This window comes from Pipistrellus kuhlii, unplaced genomic scaffold (genome assembly GCF_014108245.1).
Source record: "Pipistrellus kuhlii isolate mPipKuh1 unplaced genomic scaffold, mPipKuh1.p scaffold_m20_p_17, whole genome shotgun sequence".
NCBI classification, from domain to species: domain Eukaryota; kingdom Metazoa; phylum Chordata; class Mammalia; order Chiroptera; family Vespertilionidae; genus Pipistrellus; species Pipistrellus kuhlii.
Genome location: NW_023425482.1, coordinates 3901443 through 3916169, shown reverse-complemented (window position 1 = coordinate 3916169; position 14727 = coordinate 3901443). Strand labels below are relative to the sequence as shown.

Genomic DNA, 14727 nt, shown 5'->3' with positions numbered 1-14727 from the left:
TTTTATTTATGCCGAGACCGGTTTGGCTCAATGGTTAGAGCGTCGGCTTGGGGAACCGAAGGGACCCGGGTTCGATTCCGGTCAAGGGCATGTGCCTTGGTTGCGGGCATGTCCCCGGTGGGGGGTGTGCGAGAGGCAGCCGGTCGATGACTCTCATCGATGTTTCTGGCTCTCTGTCTCTCTCCCTTCCTCTCTGTACAAAATCAATAAAATATATTTAAAAAAAAAAAAATAAAAAAAAAAAAATATATTTTATTTATATTTTACAGAGAGGAAGAGAGAGGGATAGAGAGTTAGAAACATCGATGAGAGAGAATCATCGATCAGCTGCCTCTTGCACACCTCCCACTGGGGATGTGCCCGCAACCAAGGAACATGCCCTTGACCGTAATCGAACCTGGGACCTTTCAGTCTGCAAGCCGACACTCTGTCCACTGAGCCAAACCGGTTTTGGCTCAACCAAGTGTGTGTGTGTGTGTGTGTGTGTGTGTGTATATATATATATATATATATATGTATATATATATATATATTTTTTTTTTTTAAATATATTTTATTGATTTTTGTACAGAGAGGAAGGGAGAGAGAGTTAGAAACATCGATGAGAGAGAGTCATCGATCAGCTGCCTCCTGCACACCCCCTACTGGGGATATGCCCGCAACCAAGGTACATGCCCTTGACTGGAATCGAACCCGGGACCCTTCAGTCCCCAAGCCGACGCTCTATCCGTTGAGCCAAACCGGTCCCGGCCCAAGTATATTTTTCCATTGCTTTTAGCTTAACAATAACCCACAACCTTCAGACCAACTATATTTTTCCATTGCTTTTAGGTAGAGTGGAAGGGAGATGGGGAGAGGAAGAGGGAGAGAAAAACTGATGTGAGAGACCCAAGACACACTGATTGGTTGCCTCCCGCACTCGGCTTGGGGATGGAGCCTACAACTGAGGTACGTGCTCTTGACCAGAAAAAAAAAAAAAGACAAAGGACATTCAGCTCACACTAAAGGTAACAGTTCAACTTAACCCAATACAATTCAATCTACCCTACAGGTAAAGAAGGCAAGATCCAAACCTTCAGCAAAAGCAGTGTCTGTGCCCTTAACTCGGCATCCTGGCAGACACGGAGAACCATTGTATGGAAATTTCATGCAGAGCTTCTCTCTCCAGGGGCAGCTTAAAGCAAAGGGCAAGCCCTGCCCATCTGCAGTGCACTGCCAGGGTCTCGCCAAGTGACGAGATGCCATCACTGACCAGTGCCAGCAGCTCCTGGGCTGTGGGGCCCTTACCTGTAGCAGCAGCGCTGCAACTTCATGGTGGCCGCTGGCACAGGCGTAAATGAGGGGTGTGCTTCCACTTACGTCCTTTTTATTGGGTTTTGCATTGGAGTCTAGTAGGTACTTCACCACCTAGTCCAGAGAAGGACAATTTTTAATTGAAATTGTCTGGGAGAAATCCTTGATATTCTTTTGACTCTTCTCTAAGTTTATCAAGCAGACTCTTTAGATCCAGGAGAAAGCAGACCAGGTGGAAGGGGGGGTTAACATCTGTTGAGGGTTGACTGTGTGCCAGGCACTTGTTTCTTCATTTAATCATTTGATCTACCCCACAGAGAGCTGGAATTCTTACTCCAGCTTTACAGGTGAGGCAGCTGATGCTTGAAGCAGGTGTTAGGAGAGAGGTGGGAGAACCACTGAAATATGATTCCTGGCTTTAAAATGCTTACATTAGAATAAGGGAAAATGAAAAATACAATTCTCAAAACAAAAATGGGACTTTAAAAAAGTCAATCATTCCTTAGTTATCTCTTGGCCCTCCTTTAGAGGGCTGTACTCTACTTTATTATTATTATTTAAAATTTTTATTTATTCTTTTATTGATTTCAGAGAGAAAAGAAAGGAGAGAGAGAGAGAGAAACATCAACAAGAGCCCTAACCGGTTTGGCTCAGTGGATAGAGCGTCGGCCTGCGGACTAAAGGGTCCTGGGTTCGAGTCCGGTCAAGGGCATGTACCTTGGTTTTGGCATATCCCCAGTAGAGGAAAGGGGTGCAAGAGCCAGCTGATCGATGTTTCTCTCTCATTGATGTTTCTAACTCTTTGTCCCTCTCTCTTCCTCTCTGTGAAAAATCAATAAAATACATTTAAAAAAACTAACAAAAGATAAACATTGATGAGCTGCATCCTGCACCCCTTTCCCCCACACTGGGGATTGAGCCCACAGCCCACATGCCCTGACCAGGAACAGAACTGGTGACCTCTTGGTGCATGGGATGACATTCAGCCAAAGAGCCACACCAGCCAGGCTACTGTTATTATTTGTTGTTAATCCTCACCAGAGGGTATTTAAAAATATATATATATATATATATTATTGATTTTTTACAGAGAGGAAGGGAGAGGGATAGAGAGTTAGAAACATCGATCAGCCGAAACTGGTTTGGCTCAGTGGATAGAGCATCAGCCTGCAGACTGAAGGGTCCCGGGTTCGATTCTGGTCAAGGGCATATATTAATACCTTGGTTGTGGGCACATCCCCAGTAGGGGGCGTGCAAGAGGCAGCTGATCGATACTCTCATCGATGTTTCTAACTCCCTTCCTCTCTGTAAAAAATCAATAAAATATATAAATAAATAAAAAGAAAAAAACATCTATCAGCTGCCTCCTGCACACCCCCAAGGTACATGCCCTTTACCAGAATTGAACCTGGGACCCTTCAGTCTGCAGACAGACGCTCTATCCACTGAGCCAAACCGGTTTCGGCCAGAGGGTATTTTTAAAAATATATTTTTATTCTTTTTTTACAGAGAGAAAGGAAGAAGGATACAGAGTTAGAAACACTGATGAGAGAGAAACATCAATCGGCTGCCTCCGGCACATTCCCCACTGAATATGTGCCCTCAACCAAGGTACATGCCCTTGACCAGAATCTAACCTGGGACCCTTGAGTCTGCAGGTTAATGCTCTATCCACTGAGCCAAACTGGTTGGGCCAGAGGGTCTTTTTTCCACTGATTTTTAGAGACACTGAAAGGGAGGAAGGAAAGACAAAGGATGGAGAGAGCGCGAGCAGGTGAGAGAAACATCTATGTGAGAGAGACCCATCGATTGGTTGCCTCCTGCATGCCCCCTGACAGGGCCAGGGATTGAACCCACAACCCAGGTAAGAGCCCTTGACTGGGAATCAAACCCTCATCCTTTGGTCAGATGCTCTAACCTAGGGGTGTCGAACTCAATCAGAGAAGGGGCCAAAATCTAAAATCCAGCCTAAATCGCGGGCCGAATGGTTTACTGAACAGTCATAAACTGTCATTGTGATGGAAACGCAGCGGAGTGCAGTGATGACAGCGCGGTGCGGGCCACATTGCAAGGCCTGGCGGGACGGATTTGGCCCGCGGGCCTTGTGTTTGACACATGTGCTCTAACCACTGACAGCACTGGCCAGGGCTGTTCTTTATAAAGTGCTGAACTGTTTGGCACTGACCAAGCACTGTGGGATGTCAAGGCACTAACATGCTGCTGGAGCCTGGGAGGACCAACACCCAAGCACCAGAGAGCTCGGGTCAGGCTGGGTCAGGCCAGCACGCTGTGAGGGCGGGGAAGCGGGTAGCTCCAGTCCAGGGGCGTCAGATTCTGTGTTCTGTTGCTGAGTGGTCCATCCAGGTGCTCCCCAGATTCTCAGGCTGGGAGGAAGGAAGGGTGCTGGTCCTCTGAGCCACATGTCAAACCCCTGACCCAAGGCAGCATTCCCAAGTGAGGTTCTAAGCCAGGGGTGGGGACGTCTGCCTGCGGGCTGTGGAAGGCTGTAGAATCATTTGGTCAGGCCTTGAAAGGCTTCAAAGCTGAGTTAGTTACCTGTTTGGCCAAATATAGCGGCTAATTTTTAAGTTGACAATTCTGGATGGCCCGTGAATGATGTTATAAATATCCAAATGGTCTTTGGCAGAAAAAGGTTCCCACCCCTGTGCTAAGTACAAGCAAACACCCGAACACTCTGCCCGGGACACCCTGTACCTGGAAGTGGCCTTGCTGGCAGGCCAAGTGGAGTGGGACAGCTTGGTTGGCGTTCCTGGCACCCACGTTGGCACCATGCTTCAGAAGGAGGGGGATGAGGTCCGCCCGGCCATGCAGGGCAGCAATGTGCAGTGGGGAGGAGCCGTCCTGGTGGGTCACATTCACACCGAGCCCACTGGCGGGAATCTTTGCCAGCTTCTATAGGTTCAGAAGACAGAAACAGAGTGTCATTAGTATTTAAAAAACCAAAGCCATCTGCCCCTCACAGCCCTCAGCAAACTCAAGGTTGCACGCAGTGGCATCCAGAACCAGGTTACCCTCAGGTGAATCCCCACTACTTTATTTATTTATTTTATTTTAGTTAATCCTCACGTGAGGATATTTTCCCATTGATTTTTAGAGTGGGAGGGAGGGGGAGAGACGCACAGAGAGAAACATCGATGTGAGTGAGACACATTGATTGGTTGCCTCCCACACGTGCCCCAGATCAAGCCTACAACCGAGGTACGTGCCCTTGACCAGAAACAATCCTGAGACCCTTCAGTCATGGGGTGACATTCTAACCACTGAGCAATCGGCGAGGGCCATCTCAACTACTTACAAAAGATATGAAAGTCAAAGGATTAACTTCTATTTTTCAAGAAAACATCCCCCAAAGTAATTCAATATTATGCCAAGGGAATAAAAAGTCTATTCAACAGATGACGCTGGAACAACTGGGTATCCATATATCAAAAAACTGTCTGTCAATCCTTATCTTACACGAAACACAAAAATTAAAATGTATCTCAGATCTAGATGTAAACACTACAGTTGTAAAATTTGAAGAGAAACAGAAGAAAATCTTTCCAACATTGGGATAAGCAATGATTTCTTAGAAAAGACAAAAAGCAAAAACATAAAAGAAAACCTTGATAGACTAGGTTTAGAAATTGTAAATCTATGCTCTCTGAAAGGGACAATTAAGAAAATGCACCTTCCCCCTTCCCCTGGGAGAAACGTGGCCACGAGCAGTGAGGGGCGCCAGACGGGGCGAGGCCTGTTATGGAGATGAGAGTATGTCCTCAGACCTCATGGCATCACTGAGCGGCTAAGGATATCGTAAAAAAGACAGGATACTGTGATACTTTGGTCCTGTGTGTGCTTAAAAAGGTTACAGGTTCTGTGCTGATCTTGTAGAACACCTTAAGAACATCAGCCGAAATTCAGATAGATTTGTCCCTATGAAGGATGATTTCATCAGATTAAAAAGTTACAGGCATTACATTCATATGAATGAAGAGACCAAACAGAGAGAATCTGATTGTGGCAATTTTATGGAATAGACAACTTGAAATACAATTTAAAAGCCTCTTAAATGTTCACTGGAGCTCAAAGGGAGATATACTACCCTGTTTCCCTGAAAATAAGACAGTGTCTTATATTAATTTTTTCTCCCAAAGTTGCTCTAGGTCTTATTTTCAGGGGATGTCTTATCTTTCCATGAGCTAGGTCTTATTTTCAGGGAAACACGGTAGTAGAAACTGAGACCTGAGATGTTAAGTAACATGTCCAAAGTAAAAAAGTTTGTAAATGGAAGATCTAATATTCAAACCCATGTTCAACTCCAGAGTCCAAGACTGAGACCACTAAAACTAATTCTCTCTAGAGATGGGTTGAGACGAATTAGGCTAAAGAGAGAAAAATTTCACAAAGAAATCAGCATCATTTTTTTCCTGAGCTTAATTTTCATATTTACTGAACTTGGCTAAACTAGCTCCCACCATTTCTGGGAGAATGGAATATTTGTAAATAGTTAACTGCTCATTATATGAAATGTCTTATACATTATATTAATAAACTATGAAGAATTATGTTCCAATAAAATATTGACAATAAAGAAAATCAAAAGGCAGGAGAATTTGAAATCTTACTCCCCAGCTTATATTGTCAGTTTGGCTCACATAAACTCTAATAAAAATTCTCAAAATAGCCGAAACCGGTTTGGCTCAGCGGTAGAGCGTCGGTCTGCGGACTGAAAGGTCCCAGGTTCGATTCCGGTCAAGGGCATGTACATTGGTTGCGGGCACATCCCCGGTAGGGGGTGTGCAAGAGGCAGCTGGTCGATGTTTCTCTCTCATCGACGTTTCTAGCTCTCAAACTCTCTCCCTTCCTCTCTGTAAAAAATAAAATAAAATAAAAAAAGAAAAGAAAAAAAAAACAGAACCCAAACTCTACAACTCAATAACATAATCTAATTATTATTATTATTTAAAAAAAAATTTTTTTTATTGACTTCAGAGAGGAAGGGAGAGAGAGAGAGAAAAAATAAAACAAAACAACGATGATCCCTAACAGTTTGGCTCAGTGGATAGAGCGTCAGCCTGCGGATTGATTCTTGTCAAGGGCATGTACCTTGGTTGCAAGCACATCCCCAGTAGGGGCCATGCAGGAGGCAGCTGATTGATGCTTCTCTCTCATTTGATGCTTCTCTCTCATTTGATGCTTCTCTTGCTCTCCCTCTCCATTCCTTCCCTAAAACATCAATAAAAACATACTAAATTTATACAGGTGATTAAATAAACAAATTATGGTATATTCAACAAAATGTTACCCAGAAATAAAAATAAATGAGCTAGTAATGCAACATGGATCTCAAAAATAATCTGCTGAGCAAAGAAAGCAGACTCAAAAGGATGTGAACTCATGTACAATTCTAGAAAACGCTGATGAGTCTGTAAAGACAGAAAGCAGATCAATGATACATCTGGCAAATTGTCCGTGCTGGGGACAGGGCAGAAGGGAGGGAGGGCAGAGTTGCACGTGGCATGAGGACTCTGGTGGTGATGTGGATGCTCTTGATTGTGGTGATGGCTTCATGGGTGCACAAAGAAACTTACCAAATTGTATTCTTTTTTTTAAAAAAATATATTTTATTGATTAAAAAAATATATATTTTTTTATTTATTTTTAAAAATAAATATTTTATTGATTTTTTACAGAGAGGAAGGCAGAGAGATAAGAGAGCTAGAAACATCAATGAGAGAGAAACATCGATCAGCTGCCTCCTACACACCACCTACCGGGGATGTGCCTACAACCAATGTACATGCCCTTGACCGGAATCGAACCTGGGACCTCTCAGTCCGCAGGCCGACGCTCTATCCACTGAGCCAAACCGGTTTCGGCCAAATTGTATTCTTCACATGGATATCCAGGAAGTCCTTACTTAACATTATTGATAGGTTCTGCGATGTTAAGCATAACGACGTATAACAAAACCAGTTTTACTACTGGCTAACTGATATAAGGAGTTAAGTTCCAATAACATCTCATCAGCATTATATTGAAACTAGAGACCTAAAATACAAAAATTTGTGCAGAGTAGGCCTTTCTTCCCCCAGCTGCCAGCACCAGCTTCCGTCCTCCGGCCGGCAGGCACCTGGGACCGGTGGGACCGGGCTTGGCTCCCCCAGGCTGGCTTCCCTCTGGCCCCAGCTTCGTCAGGAAAGATGTCCGGTCTAATTAGCATTTCATTGTTATAGATATTATTTGAGGACTTGTTGTACTTTATTGTATGTAAGTTATACTTCAATAAAGAGTTTTTAAAAACTTTATATACACCAGTGGGATAGAAGAGAATGGGGTTGGGGAGAAGTTTTAATTTAATAACAGAAATGAAGCAATTTAGTTTTGTGCCTTTTTGAGAACTTCCAAAAAGAGAAAAAGATAAGAGTTTTAAAAAATAGATATTTTTATTGATTTCAGAGAGGAAGGAAGAGGGAGAGAGAGAGAGAACATCAATGATGAGAGAGAATCAATGTATGGCTGCCTCCTGCACACTCCCCACTGGGGATCGAGCCCCAACTGGCATGTGCCCTTCCTGGGAATCAAACCCGGGACCCGTTAGTCCGCAGACTGACACTCCATCTACTGAGCCAATTGGCTAGGACCAGATAAGAGTTTTTATTTTATTTATTTATTTATTTATTTATTTATTTATTTATTTATTTATTTATTTTCAAAAGTAAGAGGCAGGTTCTTTTATTTTGAATTTCACTTTAGGAGACATTTCGGGGATTGGGAGCGTGAAGAGGGTATATTTTTATTTAGATTTTTCCTCCTTTCCGTCCTTGAGGTAGAGGGGCATTTTATTCCCCCCCCCAATTCACATAATTTATGCGTACCGAGGAATGCCCAGATAAGAGTTTTTAAAAGAGCAGGGAACATAAGGCTTTTTTGGAGTCTGTTGGTTTTTTTAATTGATTTTAGAGAGAGAAAAAAAGGAGAGAGAGAGAGAAACATCAATCAGTTGCTTCCCATAGCACCCAAACGGGATCAAACCCGTAACCTGGGCCGGTACCCTGACCGGTGATTAAACCCAAGACCCTTTGGTACACGGGGTGATGCTCCAACCTACTGACCCACACTGGCCAGGACAACATAAGGCTTTACTCCAATAAATTCAACAGATATTGTCTTGTGTTTTAAGCATCTTGTTACAGCTGATGAACTAAGGTGAGAACAGAGTATAGAAAAATAGGAAAAGAAGGGAGATGGAATAACTGCTTCTAGTTGCCAATACTCACTGACTGGAGCTGGGGTTTTGTTACTTCATTCTTTTGAAACATCAGTTGCCTTCTTTTTTTTTCTTTTTCTTTTCTTTTTTTTTTTTTAAATAAACGTTTATTGATTTCAGAGAGGAAGAGAGTGGGAGAGAGATATAGAAACATCAATGATGAGAGAGAATCATTCATTGGCTGCCTCTTGCACATCCCCCCTCTGGGGACTGAGCTCACAACCCGGGCATGAGTCGAACCAGGGACTCCTCAGTCCACAGACCAATACTCTGTCCACTGAGCCTAGCTAGCTAGGGGAATCCCTATGTTTTTCATAGTCACCCATCTAGGGGAAAAAGTTTTTGGACTGTACACATCCGGCACCATGGGAACAGAACAAAAGCTGCACAGTCTAATGTACATATTACCCTGCTGCTGAAAAGCTACACGTGAGTGAAAAATATAGTCATTTCAGTACTCTTAGGTTGCAGAAACCCATGGTAAAGCTTTTCAAATAAGGTAGTATAATCTTACAATATGAAACATAACACCACTATATCCATTTGTAAAGTCAAATTAATTTTCTTAGTATGGAACACACATTGAGTTAAGAGCTAGCACATGAGTGCATACTATGTACATGATGCTATTTACAATTACACAAAAGAAAATGAAATACTTAGGTATACATTACAAAATGGACAAAAGTCTGTTATTCTGAAAATCACAAAATGTTGATGAAGAAATCAAAGAAGGCCTAAATATATTAGAGATATACCATATTCATGAAGACTCAACATAGTAAAGATGTTATTTCTCTTCAAATTGATCTACAGTTTTAATGCAATTCCTATCAAAATTCTAGCAAGGTTTTTTTTGTAGAGATAGTCAAGCTTTTAACTTATAGGAAAAGGCACAGGCTCTAGAATAGCTAAAACAATCCTGGCAAAGAAGAGTAAATTAGGGAGAATTCACTTTACCCAATATTAAGTCTTACTATTCAGCTGCAAAAATCAAAATAATGTGGCACTGTGTGGCCTGCAAGGGAGGGCAGTTGAGAGAGACCAGGCCTGCAATGAGGGCAGTTGGGGGCGATCAGCCCTGTAGGGGAGGGCAGTTAGGGGTGACCAGAACAAAAGCTGGAAGCAAGGAAATTGGGGGCAAACAGGCTGACAGGGGAGTAGTTAAACATCAATTAGTCTGGCATGGGAGTGGTTAGGGGGTGATCAGGCTGGCAAACAGAAGCAGTTAGGGGCAATCAGGAAGGCAGGCAGGCGAGCAGTTGGGAGCCAGCAGTCCTGGATTGTGAGAGGGATATCTGACTGCCCGTATAAGGCCCGATCCCATTGAGCAGTCGTACATCCCTCGAGGGGTCTCAGATTGGATAGGGTGCAGGCTTGACTGAGGGACACCCCCCCACCCTCGGGCATGAATTTCGTGCTCCAGGCCTCTAATACTAGTATAAAGAACTCTGAAAACTCAACAGTAAAAAACACCAACACACACACACACACACACACACACACACACACACACACCCCCGAGGCCCAGAAGCTCCAGAGTGTCGTCCTGATATGCCTGGTCAGAGCACATTCAAGAATCAACCAATAAGCCCTAGCTGTGGAGTGTGGGCCTGTGGACTGAAGGGTCCTGGGTTTGATTCCAGTCAAGGGCACATGCCTGAATTGCGGGCTTGATCCCCAGTAGGGGGCATGCAGGAGACAGCCAATCAATGATTCTCTCATCATTGATGTTTCTATCTCTCTCTCCCTCTTCCTTCCTCTCTGAAATCAATAAAAATATATTTTAAAAAATCAACCAATGAATACATAAATAGGTGGAACAACACATTGATGTCTCTCTCTTCCCAATCAATAATTTTTTTTTAAAGAAAGAAAAGAGTAACAAAGTGGGTAAAGGAAATGAACAGACATTTCAATGAAGAATATATACAGATGGCAAATAAGCACAGGAAAAGAGGTTCAATATCATCACCCAGTAGGGAAAGCAAACTGCAACCCAATGAGACAGTGTTACACTTATTCGAATGGCTAAAATAACAAAGAGTGACAACACCAAGCTGGTGAGGATGCAAAAAACTGAATGGCTCAGAGATTGCTGGTGGGAATGTAAAATGTACAACCAGTCTGAGAAAGTCTGTCAGTTCCTTACAAAACTAACCACAGAATTAACATGTAATCACTCGAGTCAGCAATCGCACTTTTGGGCATTCACCTTAAAGAAAACTATGTTATGTTCTTACAAAAAACTTGTACAAAATGTTCATAGCAGCTTTATTTGTAATTTCCCATCTAGAAACAAGCAACATGTCTCAACAGGAGAGTGGTTACACCAACTGGCACATACAACCATGAAATACTGCTCAACAATAAAGAAGTAAACTGTTAACTACATGCAACAACTTGGAATCATGCTAGACAACAAAGCCAATCCTCAAAGGTTACGTGCTGTATGATTACATATATAGCATCTTTGAAGTGGACAACAGATTCGTGGGTGGTGGGGTGAGGGTGACAGAGAGAGGTGGGGGTGGTCGTAAAAGGGCAACGTGAGTGATTCTTCTCCTGGTGAGGGAACTATTCTGTTCCTTGAATGTGGTGGTGGGTACACAAAGCCACATATGTGATAAAACTAGAACTAAACCCACACACACACGAGCACAGGTAAAATGGGATATTTCAGCAAGGTGAATGGACTGTATGTGTCTATGGTTCTGCAAGCTGTTACCATTAGGGGAAGTGTCTGCCACAGAGGAAGCACCAACGTGAGCAATGGTAGTGGCAACGGACCTCGAGTGCAGCCTCCCCAGGGGATGTGGCCACGTGGACGGAGACCCTCAGGCGTGTCTATTTTTTTTTTTTTAATAAATATATTTTATTGATTCTTACAGAGAGGAAGGGAGAGGGATAGAGAGTTAGAAAGGTCAATGAGAGAGAATCATCCATCAGCTGCCTCCTGCACACTCCCTACCGGGGATGTGCCCGCCACCAAGGTACATGCTCTTGACTGGAATCGAACCCGGGACCCTTCAGTCCGCAGGCAGACGCTCCATCCACTGAGCCAAACCGGTTTTGGCGAGACGTGTCTATTTGTAAACTCCTGCCTGTGACTCAGGGGCCCAGAGAGCCATGTGGATGTCCCTGCTTACTGACCAGCCTGTTCAGGAAGCAGGCAGCCCAAGCCAGATCCTGTAGGGGCGCCAGCTTCTCTCTGCCCTTACCTAACTAACCACACCACATCTCAGGGATACCCACTACCAGCCACTCAGAAATCAGCTGGCTGAGAAGCAGACATCGTTCTCAAGGGGACAAAGAAGAATGCTCCCTCCTATCACCACCCTCATCAACAGAAGCAATGCCAAACCTTTTGAGCTGGAGCACATTTTGGGCATTGGCACAAGGGGTGACAAAATTCAAGGTCTGCAGCACTGACAGCATCCTCCGCATCCTCCAGGTCCTCCTCTGTCCACTCCAAAAGGTAACGCACCTGAGGATGTACAGTAAAAGAGAAATAGGAACTTAAAACTCACCCTTAACTCTTTTATAAGATACAGTACCTTAACTCTCTAACTGTTCCCAAACCAGGGCCACAGTCACTAAAAAAATGTCAGCTGCTGCTCACAAAGATTCCAGGGGTCACATATGCTCAAGCCTTTTTAAACCCTTTCATAGTGATAGAGAGATTAAGCTACTGTTTCTGAAGCTTGTGTTAGAAATTCATCCTTTCTTCCTTCCTTCCTTCCTTCCTTCCTTCCTTCCTTCCTTCCTTCCTTCCTTCCTTCCTTTCTCCCTTCCTTTCTCCCTTCCTTCCCTCCTTCCTTTCCTCTCTCTCTTTATTGTCGAGAGTATTACAGATATTCTCTTTTCCCTACCATTGCCCCTCCACCTGGTTCCCACCCTGCCCCAGGCCTTTGCCACCTTATTGTCTGTGTCCATAGGTAATGCATATCTATATAACAAAAGCCTAAACGACCGTTACGGTGGAATGACCAGGAAGACCGGTTGCTATGATGCACACTGACCACCAGGGGGCAGACGCTCAGCACAGATGCTGCCCCCTGGTGGTCAGTGCGCTCTCACAGGGGGAGTGCCGTTCAGCCAGAAGCTGGGCTCACGGTGGCGAGAGCAGCTGTGGTGACTGGAGCCTCTCCTGTCTCTACAGCAGTGCTGAGGAGCAGCAAGCTGAGTGCTAAGGAGCAGCAAGCAGGCAGGCTCCAGGAGCAAGGTGTCCCGGACCGTGAGAAGGATGTCCGCCTGCTGGCTTAGGCCTGATCCCCAGGGGCTCCTGGGGTGTGAAAGGCACCAACCAGGCTGAGGGACCAACCCCAATGCACAAATTTCATACACCAGGCTTCTAGCCTATATATATATAAAAGCCTAAGCGACTGTTACGACTGGATGATAGCTATGATGCACCATCACCAAGGGGCAGATGCTCAACACAGGAGCTTCCCCCTGGTGGTCAGTGTGCTCCCACAGCCAACCTCCTGTGGCTGGCCAACCTCCCCCAGTCCCTCCCTTTGACCCGCTGGCCCAGAATGGGCCCGATTGGAACTGGACAAGATGGCCCCGATCGCCTGCCAGGACAAGAGACCCCATCTGTGCACAAATTCATGCACTGGGCCTCTAGTATGTATATAAGATCTTTATTGAATCTCTTCCTGCCTCCCCACCCCTTTCCCTCTGAGAACCATTAGTCCATTTTCATGCTTGTAATTCTATTGTATTTGCAAGTTTATCCTATTCATTAGATTTCTTTCTTTTTCTTTTCTTTTCTTTTCTTTTCTTTTCTTTCTTTTTTTTTTTTTTTACTATTTTATTTTATTGATTTTCCACAGAGAGAAAGGGAGAAGGATACAGAGCCAGAAATGTCGATGAGAGAGAAACATCGACCAGCCGCCTCTTGCACACCCCCTACTGGGGATGTGCCTGCAACCAATGTACATGCCCTTGACCGGAATCGAACCCGGGACCCTTCAGTCTGCAGACCGATGCTCTATCCACTGAGGCAAACCGGTTTCGGCTCATTAGATTTCTTATTCTTTATTTTGATTTTTAGATTCAATTGTTGATATGTATTTACTGGCATTTTATTGTTCATAATTTTTATCTTTTTCTTCTTTCTCTTCTTAAAGAATACGCTTCAACATTTCATGTAATACTAGTTTGGTGGTGATGAACTACTTTAGTTTTTCCTTGTCTGTGAAGCTCTTTATTTGATGATACATTTGCAGGGTAAAGTAATCTTGGTTGTAGGTCCTTGCTATTTATCACTTTGAATATTTCTTACCACTCCCTCCTGGCCTACATAGTTCCTGCTGAGAAATAAGCTGATAGTTATATGGGTGCTCCCTTGTAGGAAACTGCTTTTCAGAGTATCTATCTTTAACCCTTGGCATTTTAATTATGTGTTTTGGTGTGGTCCTCTTTGGGTTCCTCTTGTTTGGGACTCTCTGTGATTTCTGGACTTGTAAGTCTATTTCTTTCACCAGGTAGGGGAAGTTTTCTGTCATTATTTCTTCAAATAGGTTTTCAATATTTTGCTCTCTCTTTTTGCCTTCTGGCACCCCCATAATGTGAATGTTGGTACACTAGAAGTTGTCCCAGAGGCTCCTAAAACGATCTTCATATTTTTGGATTCCCTTTTCTTTTTGTTCTTCTGATTGGGTGTTTTTTGCTTCCTCACATTCCAAATTGTTGATTTGATTCTCAGAATCCTCTATTTTCCTGTTGAATCCCTGTAAATTAGTCTTTATTTCAGTAGTCTATGCTTAATTTCTGACTGGTTCTTTTTCATGTCTTTGGTATTCTCACTAAAATCCTTGAAAGTCTAAGTGTAAGTGTCTTGAAGGTATCATAAAAATATGTTGAACTTGTATCCAGTAGTTGACTCTCTCCCATTTCCTTTATTTGTGACATGTTTCTTTGTCACCACATTTTGGCTGCTCACCTGTGTTTGTTTCTATGTATTAAGTAGAGCTAGCATGTCTCCTGGAGTTGGTAAACTAGCCTTATATAGTAGGTGTCCTATAGGGCCCAGTGGCTCAGCCTCCCCAGCCACCCAAGCTGGGCACTATAAGTGCTTCCCTATTTAAAAAATAAAAAATAAATTTAAAAAATTGATTTTTTTACATAGAGGGAGAGAAATAGAGTTAGAAACA

General features: G+C 43.6%; 1 protein-coding gene across 1 annotated transcript in view; it reads right to left on the bottom strand.

The window, feature by feature from the left end:
* The window catches only part of ANKRD27 (ankyrin repeat domain 27), a 65665-nt gene that overhangs the window by 4615 nt on the left and 46323 nt on the right, over positions 1-14727 (bottom strand). The window contains 3 exon segments of the mRNA XM_036440852.2: positions 1288-1407; positions 4009-4206; positions 11931-12053. Of these exon segments, the coding sequence (XP_036296745.1) occupies positions 1288-1407; positions 4009-4206; positions 11931-12053 (441 nt within the window).